This window comes from Moschus berezovskii, chromosome 24 (assembly GCF_049115385.1).
Source record: "Moschus berezovskii isolate FMDL1 chromosome 24, NW_MosBer_1.0, whole genome shotgun sequence".
In the NCBI taxonomy this organism is placed as follows: Eukaryota; Metazoa; Chordata; class Mammalia; order Artiodactyla; family Moschidae; genus Moschus; species Moschus berezovskii.
Window position 1 is genome coordinate 42,423,951 of NC_142483.1, and position 20,988 is coordinate 42,444,938.

The 20,988-nt window shown below is 40.7% G+C and overlaps 1 protein-coding gene across 1 annotated transcript in view; it reads left to right on the forward strand.

Annotated features, from left to right (window-relative positions):
- Window positions 1–20,988, forward strand: part of GRM7 (glutamate metabotropic receptor 7) — a 909,324-nt gene that overhangs the window by 625,252 nt on the left and 263,084 nt on the right. Inside the window, exons 6-7 of the mRNA XM_055414369.2 lie at window positions 2,210–2,410; window positions 17,973–18,112. Of these exons, the coding sequence (XP_055270344.1) occupies window positions 2,210–2,410; window positions 17,973–18,112 (341 nt within the window). The remainder of the gene's footprint in view (window positions 1–2,209; window positions 2,411–17,972; window positions 18,113–20,988) is intronic.

Sequence of the window (20,988 nt, forward strand, 5' to 3'; positions counted from 1 at the left end):
TAATTTGAAGAATGTTACCTGTTTATTACAGAATTGAGGAAATAAATAGTTGTAATGGTGTCATTAAGAACCAGGATTTTCCTCATTAAAAAAGAAAAGAAAAGAAGCAGAGGTGTAAGAGTGCCGAGATAAGTAAAAACCCTGTGGTCCAGAATTTGAATTGGAGGTAGCAGTGTGGATTCATGACAGATTTTATCTTCTCCAAAAAAGATTCCTGCTGTAAACACACTGCAAAAGTCTAGACCCAGTGAAGAGCAGTGAGCACAAGGTTGATTAGTATTTGAATGGTATACATATGAAACACAAAATCGTCTGCCATTTGAGATACTAATGTGTGCTCTGTAAAGGAAAAATAAGAATTCACATAATTTGGGGAAATTCTGAACTTCCCCTTGGAAGTTATACGTTATGTTAAATACTCTGAAACAATATCCCAGTAAAGAAATCGAGTAATGTTGAACACAGTGGCTGTGGGGAGCACGCTGTTTTGTAGGGGAATGGACTGGGATTGTAGAATCCCTGTTGTTTCGTTCCTACACAAATGTGTCATTGAAAATAGTCTGGGCAGTACTGCTGTGAAAGTGAAACTCAGTCTGTGGTTAACTATTTGTCATAGAGGGACAGGAGGTCTAAAGAGAGTTCCTGGTGTTATCATGTACTTAACAAATGACTAATGAAATACAAGTGTTATTTAGAATCTATCAGATACAAATGCTGTGTTCAGTGCTGGGAATGTAACGGGTGTGAAAAGGAAAGTCTAGTAGGGCATTAAAATGCAGTGATACTATTAATTTGCTTATAAAGGTTTGAAACATTTTATGAAGATCTTTGTGATCAAGAAGCTAAGTATAAGCAACAATTGTACTATGCCATGGAGTGAGAATTAAGATATGTTGAGCAAAAGCAAGGAGGGACATTTCTGGTTAAGCAAAGAGCTTGAGCAAAGATAACTTTAGAGTTGATGTTTACAGGAAAAATAGCCATACTTGTCTGGAGCAAAATATATATGTGTGCGTGCCTGCATGCTAAGTTGCTTCAGTAGTGTCCGACTCTGCAACCCTATGGACTGTAGCCCGCCAGGCTCCTCTGTGCATGGGATCCTCCAGGCAAGAATACTGGGATTGGTTGCCACACCCTCCTTCAGTGAATCTTCCCAAAATGTGTGTGTGTGTGTGTGTGTGTGTGTCTCTAAGCTTTCCCATCTGTATAATGAGGACTAATAATATTTAAGTCACAAAGTGAGGATAAAGTAAAAAATCATGTATATAGTTTTCAGCACAGTGGAGGACACTTAATCACTGCTGGTTCTTACTGTTACTAGGCAGAGAGGAACAAAGTGATGGATATCCTCCATTGTCAAGGGAAAGTGTTTGGATTTCATTTTGCAGGCAGTGGAGAACCGTTGCAGAATTGTGAGCATGAGGGTGAAGTGATTAGCTCTGTGGTTTGGAAATATGAACACGGAAGAGTGAGTGAATGAAGAGGGACAATTTGCATTGTGTCCTGATTGGAGATGAGGAAACATAAATGGGACATTTGTAGTGTGGCCAAAACTGATCACTTTTTAAGAGATTTTTGGCTATTCGTTAGATACATGTATGTAGGAGGGTGGACAGAGAGACAAGGAAGAATTAAAAAAAAAAAAAAAAAAGAAAAGACATCAGGGTTTCCAGCCTGAGTATTTGAGTTGCCAGTAATACCAAAACCTGAGACAGACAACATAGGAAGAAGGGCAGGTATATAGAGGAAGGTAGTGATTTCAGGGGTAGTATTTAGTTTCTCTTACATTTTTTGGGTCCATCCCGTTCTAGAATAAGTGAGCCTTGAAGATTTGAATGTGGTAGCCCAGTTTCTAATCCCATTAATCCCTTGACTCTCTGGGACCACTGTGTTTTGGAAAGTATGTTGGCTTATTACAAAGGTTGTGATTGAGATCATTAGAAGTGCTGCTTCTTAGAACTATCAAATATATCAGAAATGAACTCCGGTAATGAACTCCAGTAATGAACAAATATCCAGTAATGAACTCCAAAGTCAAATACCCCAAACCATCAAAGCAACCAAACATAGTAGCCAAACGTGGATATGTGGCCTGCAGGACTGTATTTCTCAAAGCATTGCTTTCTTTAAGCAGAGTTGAAAGTAAATGCAAATTGAAACATTCTCCTCAACACCAATGTTTGTGTGTGTTTCTTGTTTCCATCTGCAGGACAGGAGAGAATTGGGAAAGACTCCAACTATGAGCAGGAGGGTAAAGTTCAGTTTGTGATTGATGCAGTGTATGCAATGGCTCACGCGCTTCACCACATGAACAAGGATCTCTGTGCTGACTACCGGGGTGTCTGTCCAGAGATGGAGCAAGCTGGGGGCAAGAAGTTGTTGAAGTATATCCGTAATGTGAATTTCAATGGTGAGTCTCCGTGTTTTTTTATCCCCCTCAGGCTGACATGGGGAGTTTATGTTTTAGAAAAACAATATCTAGAGAATGCCATGCAACTCTAGTATGTCTGAAGTATTATATGTAAAACTGACAATTGCTCATAATGACAGTGAAGCATTGATACCAAAATACTTTATGAATCTAAGAAGTCACATTATGGCAAGTATGATTTTAATGTTCTTATATATTTACCAATATTCTAATATGCTGACATGTGGTAAACCAGATAACCAGAACATTCAATAATGCTACTCTGGGTTGTCATAATCATCTGGTATATTTTTAAACAAATATTTTAAAATTCCAGTATCTTGGTCATGTGATATATTTTGCTTGTGCTCATTAAGCATATTTAAACATCTCTATTCCAGTCTCTTCTGGAATCCTAAGTGCTGATATTCTGGTTTCATCAGTTAAGTAGATTACAGTTTACTCTTGAGTATGTGGATTATATCATTTCAAATGATTGTAAATATGCTAAATGTATTATTTAGCAGTGAGTGAGCAAATGAATAAATAAATTGGGGAGGGTTATAGTTTATGTGGGGCTGTCCTGGTGGCTCAGAGGGTAAAGAGTCAGCCTGCAATGTGGGAGACCCAGGTTCGATCCCTGAATCGGGAAGATCCCCTAGAGAAAGAAATGGTAACCCACTCCAGTATTCTTGCCTGGAGAATCCCCACGGACAGAGGAGCCTGTAAGGCTACAGTCCATGGGGTTGATAAGAGTGAGACATGACTGTGAGACTTCACTTTCACTTTCATGCTTTACCCTCTTTTTCTTAAAATAGAAGTGTTGTTTTATTTTGCCAAATTTTTCCTTGGTGAATGTAAGTAGGAATGGGAGTGAACAAGAGGAAAAGGAAGGGTCAGTTGCTCTAGGTACTCAAGTTAATTGAAATACTGATTTTCTGCAACACCAAAATCTCATATTAGAAACTTATTTCTCAAGGTATAATACTTTGGTAGAAATTAATAGGTTACCTAAAATAAATGAGTAGAGATGAGTGGGGAATATAATAGATTTATTATGAGCATTGGCTAACATAGTTTTGGAGACTGACATGCCCCCACGATCTGCCACCTATAAGGTGGAGAACCAGAGAACCAGCAGGGTGCTTTAGTCCACGTGGACAGGCCTTGGGGTCAGAGGATCGGTGGTGTAGGTTCTGATCTGCTCCTGAAAGCAGAGAACTAGGAGCACCAATGTCTGAAGGCAGGAGAGGATGGGTGTCTGCTCAAGCAGAGAGAGTGAATTCACCCTTCTTCTGCCTTTGGTTCTATTCGTACTTTCCAGGGATTGGGTGGTGCCAGCCTACTTTGGGGAGGGTCACCTGCTTCATTCTGTTCAGCAGTTCAACAGTTCTTTATTCACTTTAACCATTCTTCCAGGAACAACCTCATATATACTCAGAAATCAAGTTTTACCAGCTGTCAGGGCTTCTGCAGTCAAGCTGACACATAAAATTAACCATCTTGAATGTCAATTATATCTCCATTAAAAAAGTAATCTCTACATGGGATAATGCACAATTTTATACAGTAGTAAACCTAATATATTGTATATGAATAATGTAACCATACTGTAGGGAGTGAGGAAAACAAAAGAATGCAAGTAAATTTTGAAGACAGTATTTCACTGTACACTGTCAGACTGAAGACATGAAGAGTGGTACACAGATAGTGCACAGCAGCTAGAAGTACGTTTTTCACCTATTCTGAGGCTTATTTATGTCCATAAGAGAACTGAGAGATTTAATAAAAGATATTGCGGTTAATGAGCATCAGGTCTGTCATGGTCAGGGAGAGAAATGACTAGTAAGGAGGCGAGAAAATTAAAGTAACACTGTGTTCACTGTGTTGACTATACCAGCATGCAGTGTACGCACACATTTGGAGAGATACAGAAATGGATAAGGTTATGTCTGTATGTGTACAAACCTCTACTGTCTAATTCTGCCCACTGAGAGCGCCTAGGAGTGATGACATCCTGATAGAAATAACTGCACCTTCATTCATGTCTTATTTATAAATACCATTCTCCAATGAAATAGAGCTAGGGATCTCTAGTGGAACTCTTAATTCAGGGGCCAGCAGGGCAAGTAGAAGATGAGCTCGAAACCACGTTGTGCCACAAAGTAAGAAAGTGCTCAAAAATTGATGGGACCATGTCGAAGGGGCAAAGGAACCAGCTTGACGAAGATCCCACCAGCTAATTCTAGACCAATAATGGATTGAACTGATGTAATATATATCCATGAGTTCATGCTCACAGAAATAAATAATTGAACACATACATGCAGGAGAAGGGACAACATGATGGGACGATGCAAAGATGGAGATACAAAACTCACCGAAGACCTCAGTAATAATTGCTTAAGGAAGAATCATCAGTGGATGCTAAAATTCTGGCGCTACAGTAAGATGACAAATATGATATTTTCATAGCTTCAAAGTGTCATTCATCATGGAACATATTAATTACAAAGGGGAAAAGAGCAACTTTGAAGTAGAAAAACCAGGAACACAGTACTTAACCAAGTCATCTAGGTTAATGTCACCAATAATGAGACTTAACAGCGTCACATGATGCTAATCATTAGAGATATGTAAATCAAAACTTCAGTGAGAACTAGTACAACCACTTTGGAGAACAGTGTGGCGATTCCTTAAAAAACTGGAAATAGAACTGCCATCAGTTAGTTCAGTTCAGTCAATCAGTCGTCTCTGACTCTTTGAGACCCCATGAATCACAGCATGCCAGGCTTCCCTGTCCATCACCAACTCCCGGAGTTCACTCAAACTCATGTCCATCGAGTCGGTGATGCCATCCAGCCATCTCATTCTCTGTCGTCCCCTTCTCCTCCTGTCCCCAATCCCTCCCAGCATGCTCAACATTCAGAAAACTAAGCTCATGGCATCTGGTCCCATCACTTCATGGGAAATAGATGGGGAAACAGTGGAAACAGTGTCAGACTTTATTTTGGGGGGCTCCAAAATCACTGCAGATGCTGATTGCAGCCATGAAATTAAAAGACGCTTCCTTCTTGGAAGGACCAACCTAGATAGAATATTACAAAGCAGAGACATGACTTTGCCAACCAGGGTCCGTCTAGTCAAGGCTATGGTTTTTCCAGTGGTCATCTATGGATGTGAGAGTTGGACTGTGAAGAAAGCTTATCGCCGAAGAATTGATGCTTTTGAACTGTGGTGCTGGAGAAGACTCTTGAGAGTCCCTTGGACTGCAAGGAGATCCAACCAGTCCATTCTAAAGGAGATCAATCCTGGATGTTCATTGAAAGGACTGATGCTAAAGCTGAAGCTCCAATACTTTGGCCACCTCATGCAAAGACTTGACTCACTGGAAAAGAACTTCCATATGATCCAGCAATCGCACTCCTGGGCATACACACCGAGGAAACCAGAATTGAAAGAGACACATGTACTCCAGTGTTCATCGCAGCACTGTTTCTAATAGCGAGGACATGGAAGCAACCTAGATGTCCATCTGCAGACGAACGGAGAAGAAAGCTGTGGTACATTTACACAATGGAGTATTACTCAGCAATTAAAAATAATACATTTGAATCACTTCTAATGAGGTGGATGACACTGGAGCCTATTATACACAGTGAAGTAAGCCAGAAAGATAAACACCAATCATGTATGGATGTGAGAGTTGGACTGTGAAGAAAGCTGAGCGCCGAAGAATAGATGCTTTTGAACTGTGGTGTTGGAGAAGACTCTTGAGAATCCCTTGGACTGCAAGGAGATCCAACCAGTCCATGCTAAAGGAGATCAGTCCTGGGTGTTCATTGGAAGGACTGATACTAAAGCTGAAACTCCAATACTTTGGCCACCTCATGCGATGAGTTGACTCACTGGAAAAGAGTCTGATGCTGGGAGGGATTGGGGACAGGAGGAGAAGGGAACGATATAGAATGAGATGGCTGGATGGCATCACCGACTCGATGGACATGAGTTTGAGTGAGCTCCGGGAGTTGGTGATGGACAGGGAGGCCTGGCATGCTGTGATTCATGGGGTCGCAAAGAGTCGGACACGACTGAGCGACTGAACTGAACTGAACGCATATATATGGAATTTAGAAAGATGATAATGATAACCCTGTATACGAGACAGCAAAAGAGACACAGATGTATAGAACAGTCTATTGGACTCTGTGGGAGAGGGCAACGGTGGGATGATTTGGGAGAATGTCATTGAAACATGTATATTATCATATGTGAAATGAATCGCCAGTCTAAGTTCAATGCATGATACGGGATGCTCGAGGCTGGTGTACTGGGATGAATCAGAGGGATGGGATGGGGAGGGAGGTGAGAGGGGGGTTCAAGATGGGGAAAACATGTACACCCAGGGCAGAGTCATGTCAATGTATGGCAAAACCAATACAATCAGTTCAATTCAGTTCAGTTCAGTCACTCAGTCATGTCCGACTCTCCGTGACCCCATGAATCACAGCACGCCAGGCCTCCCTGTCCATCACCAACTCCCGGAGTTCACTCAAAATCATGTCCACAGAGTCGGTGATGCCAACCAGCCGTCTCATTTTCGGTCGTCCACTTCTCCTCCTTCCCCCAACCTTTCCCAGCATCAGAGTCTTTTCCAGTGAGTCAACTTGTCGCATGAGGTGACCAAAGTATTGCAGCTTCAGCTTTAGCATCAGTCCTTCCAATGAACACCCAGAATTGATCTCCCTTAGAATGGACTGGTTGGATCTCCTGGCAGTACAAGGGACTCTCAAGAGTCTTCTCCAACACCACAGTTCAAAAGCATCAATTCTTCGGCGATCAGCTTTCTTCACAGTCCAACTCCCACATCCATACATGACCACGGGAAAAACTATAGCCTTGACTAGACGGACCTTTGTTGGCAAAGTAATATCTCTGCTTTTCAATATATTATCAAGGTTGGTCATAACTTTCCTTCCAAGGAGTAAGCGTCTTTTAATTTTATGGCTGCAATTAGCATCTGCAGTGATTTTGGAGCCCAAAAAAATAAAGTCTGACGCTGTTTCCACTGTTTTTCCATCTATTTCCCATGAAGTGATGGGACCAGATGCCATGATCTTTGTTTTCTGAATGTTGAGCTTCAAGCCAACCTTTTCACTCTCCTCTTTCACTTTCCTCAAGAGGCTTTTGAGTTCCTCTTCACTTTCTTCCATAAGGGTAGTGTCATCTGCATATCTGAGATTATTGATATTTCTCCCAGCAATCTTGATTCCACCTTGTGCTTCTTCCAGCCCAGCGTTCCTCATGATGTACTCTGCATATAAGTTAAATAAGCAAGGTGACAATATACAGCCTTGACGTATTCCTTTTCCTATTTGGAACCAGTCTATTGTTCCATGTACAGTTCTGACTTTTGCTTCCTGACCTGCATACAGGTTTCTCAAGAGGCAGGTCAGGTGGTCTGGGATTCCAATCTCTTTCAGAATGTTCCACAGTTTATTGTGATCCACACAGTCAAAGGCTTTGGCATAGTCAATGAAGCAGATATAGATGTTTTTCTGGAACTCTCTTGCTTTCTCCACGATCCAGCGGATGTTGGCAATTTGATCTCTGGTGCCTCTGCCTTTTCTAAAACCTGCTTGAACATCTGGGAGTTCACGGTTCACATATTGCTGAAGCCTGGCTTGGAGAATTTTGAGCATAACTTTACTAGCGTGTGAGATGAGTGCAATTGTCCGGTAGTTTGAACATTCTTTGGCATGCCCTTTCTTTGGGATTGGAATGAAGACTGACCTTTTCCAGTCCTGTGGCCACTGCTGAGTTTTCCAAATTTGCTGGCATATTGAGTGCAGCACTTTCACAGCATCATCTTTCAAGATTTGAAATAGCTCAACTGGAATTCCATCACCTCCACTAGCTTAGCCTCCAATTAAAATAAATAAATTAAAAAAAAATCTTCAGTGAGTACCACTTCACACTAGTCAGAATGATCATTATCATTATCTCCAGTAAATGCTGGAGAGTTTTTGGAGAAAATAGAATTGGTGCAGTTACTACTCAGAACAGTATGAAAGTCCCTTAAAAAAACTAAAAATTGTGCTACTATAATATATGATCCACCAATCCTACCCCTGGGCATATATCCAGAGTAAACCATCATTTGAAAAGATACATGCACACCAACGTTTATTGCAGCACTGTTTAGAATAGCCAAGACACGGAGGCAACCTAAATGCCCATCAGCTGGTGAATGGATAAAGGAGACATGGTAGATATATTGATATGTACAATGGAATATTACTCAGTTGTAAAAATGCAACCATTCCATTTGCAGCAACATGGATAGACCTAGGGATTACTATATAAAGTGAAGCAAATGAGACAGAGAAAGACAAATAGCATATGATATCACTTGTATATGGAATCTAAAAATAATGATACAAATGTGCTTATTTATAAAACAGAGACTCACGGACTTTGAAAACAAACTTATGGTTTCTGAAGGGGAAAGGTGATGGAGGGGATAAATGAGGAATTTGGGAATAATATATACATATTACTATATATAAAATATATAATGAACAATGACTTGCTACAGTACAGGGAACTAAGTATTTTGTAATTATCTGTATGGGGGAAAAGTTATGTATATAAAACTGAGTCACTTTGCTGTATACCTGAAACTAACACAACATTGTAAATCAACTATAATTTAACAAAAGTAATTTAAAAAGATACCCTGAGAAGGTTACAGCATCACTTCTGTCTTTTTTTTTAAATATAAATTTAAAAATTACACATATATACCCAGTTTTCATGATTAAAATCCTACTCAATTTTAACATAAGTGATTTTCAAAATGCAACTTTAACCAACCATGTTGAAAAGAAAAGCACTTGCCCAACTATTATCTTCAAGTGTCCCTACATTTAAAATACTTTATGAATAAATCAAAGCAACATCATCTCCAATGGTATTAGACTATTATAAAAGATTTCTGACTCTAATAAAATATTTCTTCTTTATTTGGGATTGTTTGGCCTCACTGGAGTTTTGTTATAGCTAACACCAGCTAGTATTAAGAAGGCACTATCTATCGATAGGGTAAAAAAAAAAAAAAATCTATCTCTACACAAAAATTAAAACTTTTAAAAAACAGTATCCTCAAATAAATCTTTAAAGGACAATGGTTTACAATAATTTCAAATTTTAAGAATTCTAAGAACTGAATTATTTGGATGAGAACCAAACAAACCTTTTCACTCTGCCATAAATAACATAAGAATCCCGCTCTGAGGCTGGATCTTTTCAACAAAACAACTCATCACTTGTTTTACAGCAATTGCTACCAGAAAATATTACAGCATAAGCTCTTATTTAAAAAATAAATTGATACATAAAATCTTTCTCATTGGTTTCTGTAAATCATCAAATTTTAAGGTAACACTTCAATCATAATAATTCATTTTAAAAGAGAAGTTTCTATTAGGAAAAATCCAATATAACAAAGGCTTGATAAATACTCTTACCTCTTGTAATTAGAACATGCTGAACTGTAATCCAGTGAATTGCAAAGAACTGTCCACCTTTCTGTTTAGCACGTAGAACTATTTATGCAGAATAACCTCCATATAATCATGAAGGAACATCAGACATCCAAATTGAAGGGTATTTTATAACATAACTGGCTCATACTCTTCAAAAGTGTCCAGGTCAGGGGAAAGATAGATGGAGGAATTGTTCCAGACTGGAAGGAATTTAGGAGACATTACTATTAAATGCTATGTGGAAACATTGATCTTAAACCAAAAAAAGATATGAATAGGAGAATTATTTTAATAACATCTGTGGATTAGTTTTAAATAGCATGATAGCAATGTTAATTTCCTGATTTAGATAATTATGGTTTAAAAAAATCTTCTTTTAAATAATAACCCATTTAAACCCATAATATTGGATCAATCATTCAGGAGTTACTTAGCATCAGGGTGAAGAAAAATCATATCCAGTTTGGGAACAGTTTCCAAGCTGAGATGGAGACAAAATTGACTGTGAATACAACCAGAAAAATAGTTCAACTACAAATCACCTTCTTGTAGTTTTCTTGCTCATCATACAGAATCTCCTAAAATATATAATTTTCCCAGAACCAGGTACATATAAATTTCATCATATATCCTGGGATAATTTGCTGGGCTTTGTAATCTGGTCCATAGATAAACATCACCATTCAGAGGCCAGTAACAAAAAACAGGTTATTTTGAGAATATTTTCGGTGATTCTCATCTGATTCTTCTTCCATAGAGTGCTTGTAGACTCATTCAGTTAAGATGGTCTTATAAGCTAGAGTTGCTGATTTACTGACTGGACTTGGGGTCTTTCTCCCAAATAAATAAATGTGCCAGAAACTGTCCTAAGTACTTTTTTGTATACTGGCTTCCTTAATATTCATAATCCCAAATGGCTTAGGTATGGTTATTTTCCTTCTTTTTTTCCAACAGATAAACTAATTCATAGAGTAACTAAGAATCTTGGTGTTTAAAGCCACATGGTTTTGTAGTGATGATGCTGTTATTGTTACCTCGGGTACCCAACTCTGTGGCCTGCTTTCTTGACTGTTACTAAGCATTTGAGAGAAAGGGCTTATTCTTGCTATTCCATCTTGGAACACAGACTCTGTGGGAGAGCACAGGCAGGGCCAGTTTGTTCCCTTTCTCTGTTGTTATTGTAATTATGCTCTGATATCAACATAATCTTTCTCTGAGGAAATTCTTTCTGCCACATGGACAGGCAGGAGACTTCCAGGGCCACGTGACATTTGTTAATGGCAGGGCTCAACAGTTTTATAAAGCAGAAGAAAAAAAAAAACTGATTTAGTTAAGTGGATTTCATGTCACTTTAAGTGAGCAATTATTAGGGTGAAAAGAAATTTGACTTTTTTTACTCATTCAGTGTCCTGACTTTTAGACAAATAAATCAGATTCTAGAGAGGAAAAAATATTTGTCCAACACTTCACAGCTAGCGAATGACAGAGACAGACCTATAAGTTAAGATTCTTTTTTGTGAAAAATGTCACCTCTCTTTTGCATATTTTAGAAAAATATTGATGTTTCTTGATCGTAGTAAGCTTAATAGTGCTCTTCTGTTACTTCAGTACAGAATTTTTCATACCCCTGGGAGTTTTATTACAGTACAGTTCAATAACCTCAACCTTCACATTTACAGAAACATCAATTTAAGAAGTGATAATAGAATGCTCTAAAGTATTGCTACATCTTTACCAAGAACTTAACCTTCTCTTATGTACCAACAGAAAAGATGGCTAATTTTGTCTTTATGACTTCTAGCCATCTTTCCTGCATCCCTCATGAATGCAGTGACCTGAGCCTAAATTTTAGTTATCTCAGCATTTGCTCATCCTACCAGATGTCAGTATTTGTAAATTTACCAAATTTGTTCTCATGGGGACGCAATCGTAGATACGAAGTATTTAATCTGAAGTATGTCTGTACCTAGAGTTAGTTATTACTTTCCAGAAAACAAACTGGGTTGTGGTAAATTTTGTAAAGATGATGCATCTCTTGTCATCTTCTCGAAGTATGTAATTACCTTCCCTTCATCAAGGGTGAAATCTGCGTCCCCTCTTCTTGAATCTGAGTGAGCTTATGTCTAATACAGAAGTTGCAATCTGTGAATTTTAAGCCATAAAATGCCATAGGGCCATTGCATGGTTCTTTTGTGACTTCTGTATTACAAACACAGCTAGCAAGTTAGGAGCAAGCTAAGAAACAGGCTGCATGTGGGTGTTTCTGTCATGGCTCCAGCTGAGGTTATAGCTGATAGTCAGCATCAGCCCTTAACCATGTGACCTTCAAGCTGCCCCAGCTGATGTGAGTGAAACAGGCCCTTTTTTCTTTTCTTTCAAAATAATTTTACTTATTTGTTTTTGGCTGTGCTGGTCTCCACTGCTGTGCAGGGTATTCTCTAGTTGCGGTGAGCGGGGACTGCTCTCCACTTGTGGTGTACGGGCTTCTCATTGTGGCGGCACCTTTTGTGGCAGCTCCTGTGCTCTAGAGCACAGGCTCAGGAGCTGTGGTTCACAGGTTTAGTAGCTCCAGAGCAAGTGTGATCCTCTGGGATCAGGGATCAAAACTGTGTCACCTGTGCTGGCAGATGATCTCTTTACAACAGAGCCACCGGGGAAGCCCCCAGAGAGGCCCTTAATGTGCCAGTTCAGTTCAGTTCAGTCGCTCATTCGTGTCCGACTCTTTGCGACCCCATGAAACGCAGCACACCAGGCCTCCCTGTCCATCACCAACTCCCGGAGTTCACTCTAACTCATGTCCATCGAGTCGGTGATGCCATCCAGCCATCTCATTCTCTGTCGTCCCCTTCTCCTCTGCCCCCAGTCCCTCCCAGCATCAGAGTCTTTTCCAGTGAGTCAACTCGTCGCATGAGGTGGCCAAAGTATTGGAGTTTCAGCTTTAGCATCAGTCCTTCCAATGAACACCCAGGATTGATCTCCTTTAGAATGGACTGGTTGGATCTCCTTGCAGTCCAAGGGACTCTCAAGAGTCTTCTCCAACACCACAGTTCAAAAGCATCAATTCTTCGGTGATCAGCTTTTTTCACAGTCCAACTCTCACATCCATACATGACCACGGGAAAAACCATAGCCTTGACTAGACGGACCTTTGTTGGCAAAGTAATATTTCTGCTTTTTAATATGCTGTCTAGGTTGGTCATAACTTTCCTTCCAAGGAGTAAGCCAAGCGCTGCCCAAATTGCAAAATACATGTTGTACTTTCTTCAGCACTCCCTGTTAGGGTGGTTTGTTGAGCAGTAAAAGGTAATGAACAGAAATTGGTGCTATGTTTCTGAAACCTGTGTATGGGTTGGCAAAAAGAGAAGAGAAAGCCTATTAGGTCAGTGCTTTGATGCTGAAAGGCTGTTTTGTTGTTGGAGCAGCCTACATCCCAATTCATTCTCCATCATGGAAAAAAAAATGGAGTTTCCCTCAGATACTCTCATCTGAGTATCTCATCCTACTTGCATGTATTCTGTCACTTATTCTCTCCTTTCAGCATCCCATCTGATCAAGTGGCCCTGCTTCCTTTACCTTAGGACACTTCTTTTCTGGCCTTGATACCTTGTAGATATTTCTGCAGGGGATCACTTGTCCTTTGATAATTTATTAATCAAATAAATTTCCTCTGCAATTGTCTGGTCTTTTTTTTTTTTGATACAGATTTCATTGAACACAAATCCCCTTTTTTCTCTTTCAAGAAGTTCAGGGGTTATGTTAAAAAAGAGTTTTGTGTGTGTGAGCGCAGGCTGAGGGGGGACTGTAAAAAAAAAATGCCAGTTGCATTGTAGAATCCATCAAAAAGTCAGAGCCACACCATACATTACACATCACTTAGGCAACATATTCAGCTCTTCTGCCTTATATTATTTTAAGAATGATCTTTAATGAGCATGGAAAGGGCACTACAAGAATCATTTCTCCTCAAAAGGATTGTAAGGAGGAAGAGAGATGAGGCAGTCGGTACCTTCTCATGAATATTTACCGGGTAGGCTGAGATCCTTTGGAACCCCAGGCCTCTGATATTCTTCCTCTGTCCTCTCACAGACTCTGAAAAGCTCCCACCCTATTATTTAGTGAGTAGAAGCTGCAGGATTATAACAAAGCACAACATGAATCCTAGTAGCCAAAGTGAAAGAAAAGAGCTATATCTGAATAGTGATGTGTTTCTGAAAAATAATAAGACTTCTATTGATCCCTACACAGAGAGGGCTTGGGGGTATCTCTGTGGACTTTGGGGATAGTGTCTAGGTGAAGCAGAGAAGAAACACGTTGAAATAGAGCCCTTGGCCACACACAGATTCAGCCACTGATTCAAGTTCTTGGGACCAAATCAGTGTTAAATGAACGCCCATTCCCAGAATGGATTCTAGCCTGCTGTTTGGAAGACCTTTTTTTTTAACGTTTACACCAATGGAGAAATTTAAATTAAATACCAGTTAGAAGAGACAACTTTGACGCATTGGGAAAAGTGATTAGTCTGGGAGGACTTCCCTGGTGGTCCAGTGGCTAAGACTCCATGCTCCCAATACAGGGGGCCCAGGTTCAATCCCTGGTTTGAGAACTAGATCCCACAGGCTGCAACTAAAAGATTCCACATACCACAGCAAAGATAGAAGATTTCACATGCCACAGCTAAGACGCAGTGCAGCCATATATATATATACACACATACATATATATATACACACATGCACAAAAGATTATTAGTTACATGTCTGTATGCATTTCAGCAAAGTAAATGATAATAAAAGTGAAAGCTACTAAAAAAATGACCATCTATTGAGCATTTAGGGCATAAGATTAAGCACTTTGTGTACATTATTACATTTAATTCTCTCTATACTGCAAAGAGATCCAACCAGTCCATTCTAAAGGAGATCAATCCTGGGTGTTCATTGGAGGGACTGATGCTAAAGCTGAAACTGCAATACTTTGGCCACCTCATGCGGCGAGTTGACTCACTGGAAAAGACTCTGATGCTGGGAAAGGTTGGGGGAGGGAGGAGAAGGGGACGACGGAGAGTGAGATGGCTGGATGGCATCACCGACTCTGTGGACATGAGTTTGAGTGAACTCCGGGAGTTGGTGATGGACAGGGAGGCCTGGCGTGCTGTGATTCGTGGGGTCGCGGAGAGTCGGACATGACTTAGCGACTGAACTGAACTGAACTGAACTGAACCTCTTGAGGGCTTCCTTGGTGCCTCAGAGGTTAAAGCGTCTTCCTCCCCTGCGGGAGACCCGGGTTCGATCCCTGGGTTGGGAAGATCCCCTGGAGAAGGAAATGGCAACCCACTCCAGTATTCTTGCCTGGAGAATCCCATGGACAGAGGAGCCTGGTAGGCAAAGATGTTATTACTTACAATAAGAAGTAGAGGGAGTCTGAATAACTTGATTCAATCAAATCACACATATAGCAAGTGTTAGACCTTGGATTTACAGCCTTTCTAGTGGATTCCAAGGCCAGTTGTTGTGTACTCTTCTAGTTTAATGAGCTGAGTGGACCTGGGGCAAGTGACTTGCCCTCTCTGAACCTAAAGTAACCTTCCTCACCTGTAAAGTTAGGAAGTTTATTGTTCTGTGTCCTCCAGGTCTATATTGGTTTCCTATTGCTACCATTAAAAACCTACCATATATTTGATTGTAGTTGTCCAGTTTCTAAGTCATGTTCTACTCTTTGCGACCCCATGTTCTGCAGCACCCCAGGCTTCCTTGTCCTTCTCTGTCTCCCAGAGTGTGCTCAAACTCGAGACATATATTTGGTATCGATAGCTTAAACGGCACATGTTTATTGCCTTACAGTTCTGTAGTTTGGAAGTCTGATACAGGTCCCGCTGAGCTTCTGTTATGGTGAAGACAGGGCTGGTTCCTTTTTGAGGCTCTGAGTATCTGCTAGTTTTTCTAGCTTCTGAAGTCCACCTGCTCTCCTGGACTCAGGGGTCCTTCCTTGCATCCTCCCAACCTCTTGTTCTCATCCTCACATCTTTCTCTTTTTCCTCCTGCTGCTTTACTTATAAGGGCCACTGTGATTGCACTGGGCCCACCCAGATTATCTAGGTTAATCCCTCCTATCTCTGGATCCTTCATGTAATCTCACCTGCAAGATCTCATTGCCAGGTATGGTGACATCCACAGGTTCTAGGGGTTAGAACCTGGACCTGCCTGGGGGACCATTATGCATCCTGTCACAAACTCTGATTTTTTTTTAATAGGCAGAAATGTCATAGAAGTCTGTGCCTGACACTTGTCAGATAGTGTAGAGTTCTTTTTAGTTGCCTCTCTACCCTGTCTACATGCTGGGGTAACTGTCTAGCAGGGGTAACTGTCAATCCCAGATTGCAGTTCTGTATACCTCTTGTCACCGAGTATATTGTCATACTTTCTGGACCCTTTTTTAAACTTCATTGTTGTGTTGATTGATTGTGTGGGATCACTCTCAGCATCATGCTTGCTTTCCTGAAGTATGTGCGCACATGTGTGCTCATTTGTGTCCGACCCTTTGCAATTCCATGTACTCTACATAGTCTTCTAGGCTCCTCTGTCCATGGGATTCTCCAGGCAAGAATACTAGAGTGGGTTGCCATTTCCTAATCCAGGGGATCTTCCCGACTCAGAGATTGCACCCGAGTCTCCTGCATGTCCTGCGGGTAGATTCTTTACCATTGCACCACCTGGGAAGCCCTTCCTGAAGAAAACATCTTTTCTTACTGTATCCAGCATTCTCTCTCCTCTTCAGTTAACATGCCTTAGTTCTTTCATCCATGTCACTAATTCAAATACCATGTTGGCCCAAGTTCTGTAGAAGCTAATGACTACTAGCGAGATGCAAAGCTCTGCCACCATTAGCATCTTAAAATTTTTAATGAGAATTATCGAAAGTGCTTCATCTCTTTACCTAAGATTTACTTGGCCCCTCCCCCTAAAAACAGCAAAATGTTCTCAGTGATTCTGTTTCAGCCTGTAATTGATCTGTGAACTTACTTGTAAACGGCAGGAAATAGAACACTGTTTTCTGTTGGAAATATAGATCATGTATTAACTTATAGGCAGAGCAGACAGTAGTCACATACCCTGAAACCAGTGATATTTTTCCTTTCTCACAGATCATGAGAGAAATAGCACTCAGTTATAAACTTCTGGTGATTTTTCTGTAACTGTTGGTAAGGTAACTAAAATTCACATCTTTTATTCATTGTATATGGCTTGCCTCTTGTTCCATATGGTTATTATTAAGAAACTTTTCACTCATATCCAACTTTCAAGTTATATATTTTTTCAAAACAATGCATTAGTCTTTTGAAATTGGCTTCACAATCTAATTGTTCCAAAAATTGTTTTTAGTCTTAAGATAGACATTTTAAATAAGACACAAATAGAAAATTGAGAAAGAATCCATTGTTTGATAAGCATTCACCAGGCAAACTGCTAAGCATTTCAGCCTGCTTATCATTTAAAGCCAATTAGAAATAATCAGCCCAAAATACTTTTAAATGCAATCAGTATTCAACTACGTATTTAAGTGAACTTTTGAGCTTGTTTTTCACTTCTCTTGTATTTCATTTTAAAAATATATTTATTATGTCTTGATTCTTTGTTGCGCGCAATTTAGTGTTTGGTAGAAACTAAAATAATAATATTAACAACAACAATAAAGCTTTTCTCTGAAAAATAACGCATTTAATTTTTATTCCTTACAAGAGAAGACAAAGTAGAATAAAATACTTTAAGACATTAAAGAATTGAGCTGTTCAAAAGGGGAAACAAATTGTCTTCCCACCTTCTCTCCTGAGCATTCACAGAGCATAGTGGTGACTTGTCCAGGAGTTGCAGGGAGCATGTTAGGAGAACCTGTTAAACAACAGGGCTACCTCTAGGCTACCTTGTTCATCTCCAGGTCTTCAGACTATTCACCAGGGCACAAGAGGTCGACGGAATCTTGTTTAACTATACAATGTGTCATTGTCTTGTCTTCCCCAGGTAGTGCGGGCACCCCAGTCATGTTTAACAAGAATGGGGACGCCCCTGGGCGTTATGACATCTTCCAGTATCAGACCACGAACACCACCAACCCCGGCTACCGACTGATTGGACAGTGGACAGATGAACTGCAGCTCAATGTGAGTTTTGCTTGTCCTGCATCCTTTGCTTGTGAAGTGAGTGAGCAGGTTTTTAATATGCCCCATGAGGCAGATATGTTTATGAGAATCCGCAAGTGCACTTGCAGCTTGTTAAGAGCATCAGTAGGGACTGATAACCGTAATAATACAACAGCGAGAGCAGTGATGATGATGGAGGTGATGGGCATGTGTGTGGAGTTCGTGCCTCACTGTGAACTGGGCAAACCTGTGAATCATCTCATTTAAACTGAGGCTCAAGTTGCTTAACCAACAAGGTACCAGCTAATACTTCAGTACTTTCACGAGATCTCTCTCATGCTTAAATTGTTTTTCCTTCCTTCCTTCCTCCCTTCCTTTATTTGCTCATAGATTTTTTTTTTTCTTTTAATTCATTTTACTGAGTCACTTTGACTTACACTGAGGTTCTCTGGGTAATATCAGTGGTAGTTAATTTCCATAACCTCTCTTTCATTCTGTAAAGCATGACCTTGAGTGAGTAACCAGTTCTTTGTGCAAGATTATGTCAGGGTTCGCCAGGCATAGCCCATCAGGAACTTACCTGTAGTCAAACACAGTAAGGTTTATTTACCTCACTACATGAAAAACAAACTCCTGCCAGCACTCCTCTTCTTCAGGGTGGAGGAATTCAGATGAGATTCATTTAGTCAGGAGTTCATTCTAAAGGAGATCAATCCTGGGTGTTCATTGGAAGGACTGATGCTAAAGCTGAAACTCCAATACTTTGGTCACCTCATGCGATGAGTTGACTCACTGGAAAAGACTCTGATGCTGGGAGGGATTGGGGGTGGGAGGAGAAGGGGACAACAGAGAATGAGATGGCTGGATGGCATCACTGACTCGATGGACATGAGTTTGAGTGAACTCCAAGAGTTGGTGATGGACAGGGAGGCCTGGCATGCTGTGATTCATGGGGTCGCAAAGAGTCAGACATGACTGATCGACTGAACTGAACTGAACTGAGGAGGTTTTGGGAAGCAAGGACCAGTTTTGGGTTGGGCCATTCTTAGGAAGTAGAGACCAATATAATGATTGGGTGTCTTGGTGATTTTGAACTAGGAAATGGGAGGATAAGAGCTAGGCAAGAATGGTCACTAACAAAGAAACAGTTAGACTGCCTGTGAACTGGAAAAGGGAGATGTCTAGATAACTCTGTCGTTGCAGAGTGTCCTGTGTATCTAGTTTCACACATGATGGCAGAATGACCTTGCTTTGTCTTGTTCCTCCATAGCCATGGCGTGGCCTTGTCTGGTTAGCATTATATTCTTCTGACATTGGAAATATGCCTGCCGAGGTATTAACTGACAACTCTTCAACCCTTTTTTTATTTATTTGTGTTTTAATTTCTTACTATTTCAGGTTCAACATTCAATAGTGTGCTTCTAATAATACTTACAATGCCCTATTTGAAATTATTGTTTAGTCTAAATGAATATGCTTGTCTTCTCAAGGAGTAAAGAACACTTGGGCCAGGGTCCTTCCACTATGGCTGGGCCCAGTACAGCTCCTCTTTCTCCCCTCCTGGGACAGGACGTAAACCGTCCAGGCCCAAGCTTGGTGGCTGGGGTCCTGGAGCCTGGGGGCTGTGGCAGGGATGCTGTAGGGCCTCTTTTTCTGAGATGTGTCGACTCGGGGGGTTGTACTTCAAGAAGTTCTGTGTAGATCCTTCGATGTGGCCTTGAGTTCGCATACAGTGTTCAGCTGGGATGCTGTGGACAACTACATTGGCTTGGGCTTATGAGTCGGGTATGGCTCCTTAGATCCAGAGATCTACTTTGAAATAGTAGTATATACAATGCATGATCATCTCATGTCCATCAGAGCCCTGTATTACTATGAGTTCTCCAGAGAAGCAACCAATAGGATAGGTCAGTATTTAGATAGATAGATAAATAGATGTGTTGTAGAAATTGGCTCACGTTTATCATAAATGCTGAGAGGTCCAAAGATGTGCAGTTGCCAAGCAAGAGATCCAGAAGACTCAGTGGCTTAAGATCCAGTCTGAGTCCAAGGCAGGAGAAGACTGATGTCCCAGATCAAAGATAGGCAGAGAGAAAGAGGGTTCTCTCAGGCTCAGGCTTTCAGTTCTGTTCAGCTCAACAGGTCGTTTAAGGCACACACACATCGGGGAGGACAATATGCTTGAATCAGTTAACAATTCAAATGTGCATCTCAGCCAGGAACACCCTCGCTGTGTTTACATACCAGGGCACCCATAGCCCATTCAGGTTGACACGTAAAATGAACTATCACAGGCTCTGTCCCAGGGCAGTCCTTCTAATGTCTCTTCCAAACCTGGAAATGATGCCATTAGTCTTTACTGGTGTAGACTTTAGGAGGCACTTTTGAAATGATTGAGAGTGTGGGTTTTTGAGGACAAAACACAGAATAGACATCTTGGGACCGGTACAATTTGCGTTATGGTTTTTAGAAGAGAGGATTGTGCATGAGACGGGTTGGTCAAACCTTAATAGGCCATTTGCATCCTTTGCACATTGTCCCACTTGGTTCTGCTTGTATCTGTTAAGTTCTTTCCCTCTCAAGGTCCACCATCAAAGTGAGCTGACAGGAAGGTTGTTCTTTGGTTTGTATTTTAATATAAATTGTGTTTATCAGCCATTCAACAAGTCTCTTTTGTTTTTTGGATTTTTAAGTACCTGTTCTGCAATAAGCATTGTACAAGGCTGCTGCTGCTGCTAAGTCACTTCAGTCATGTCCGACTTTGTGTGACCCCATAGATGGAAGCCCACCAGGCTCCCCCATCCCTGGGATTCTCCAAGCAAGAACACTGCAGTGGGTTGCATAATGGAAATCATGACAAACATAGTTCTTGTTTGTACATAATTGAAGATCTTGAA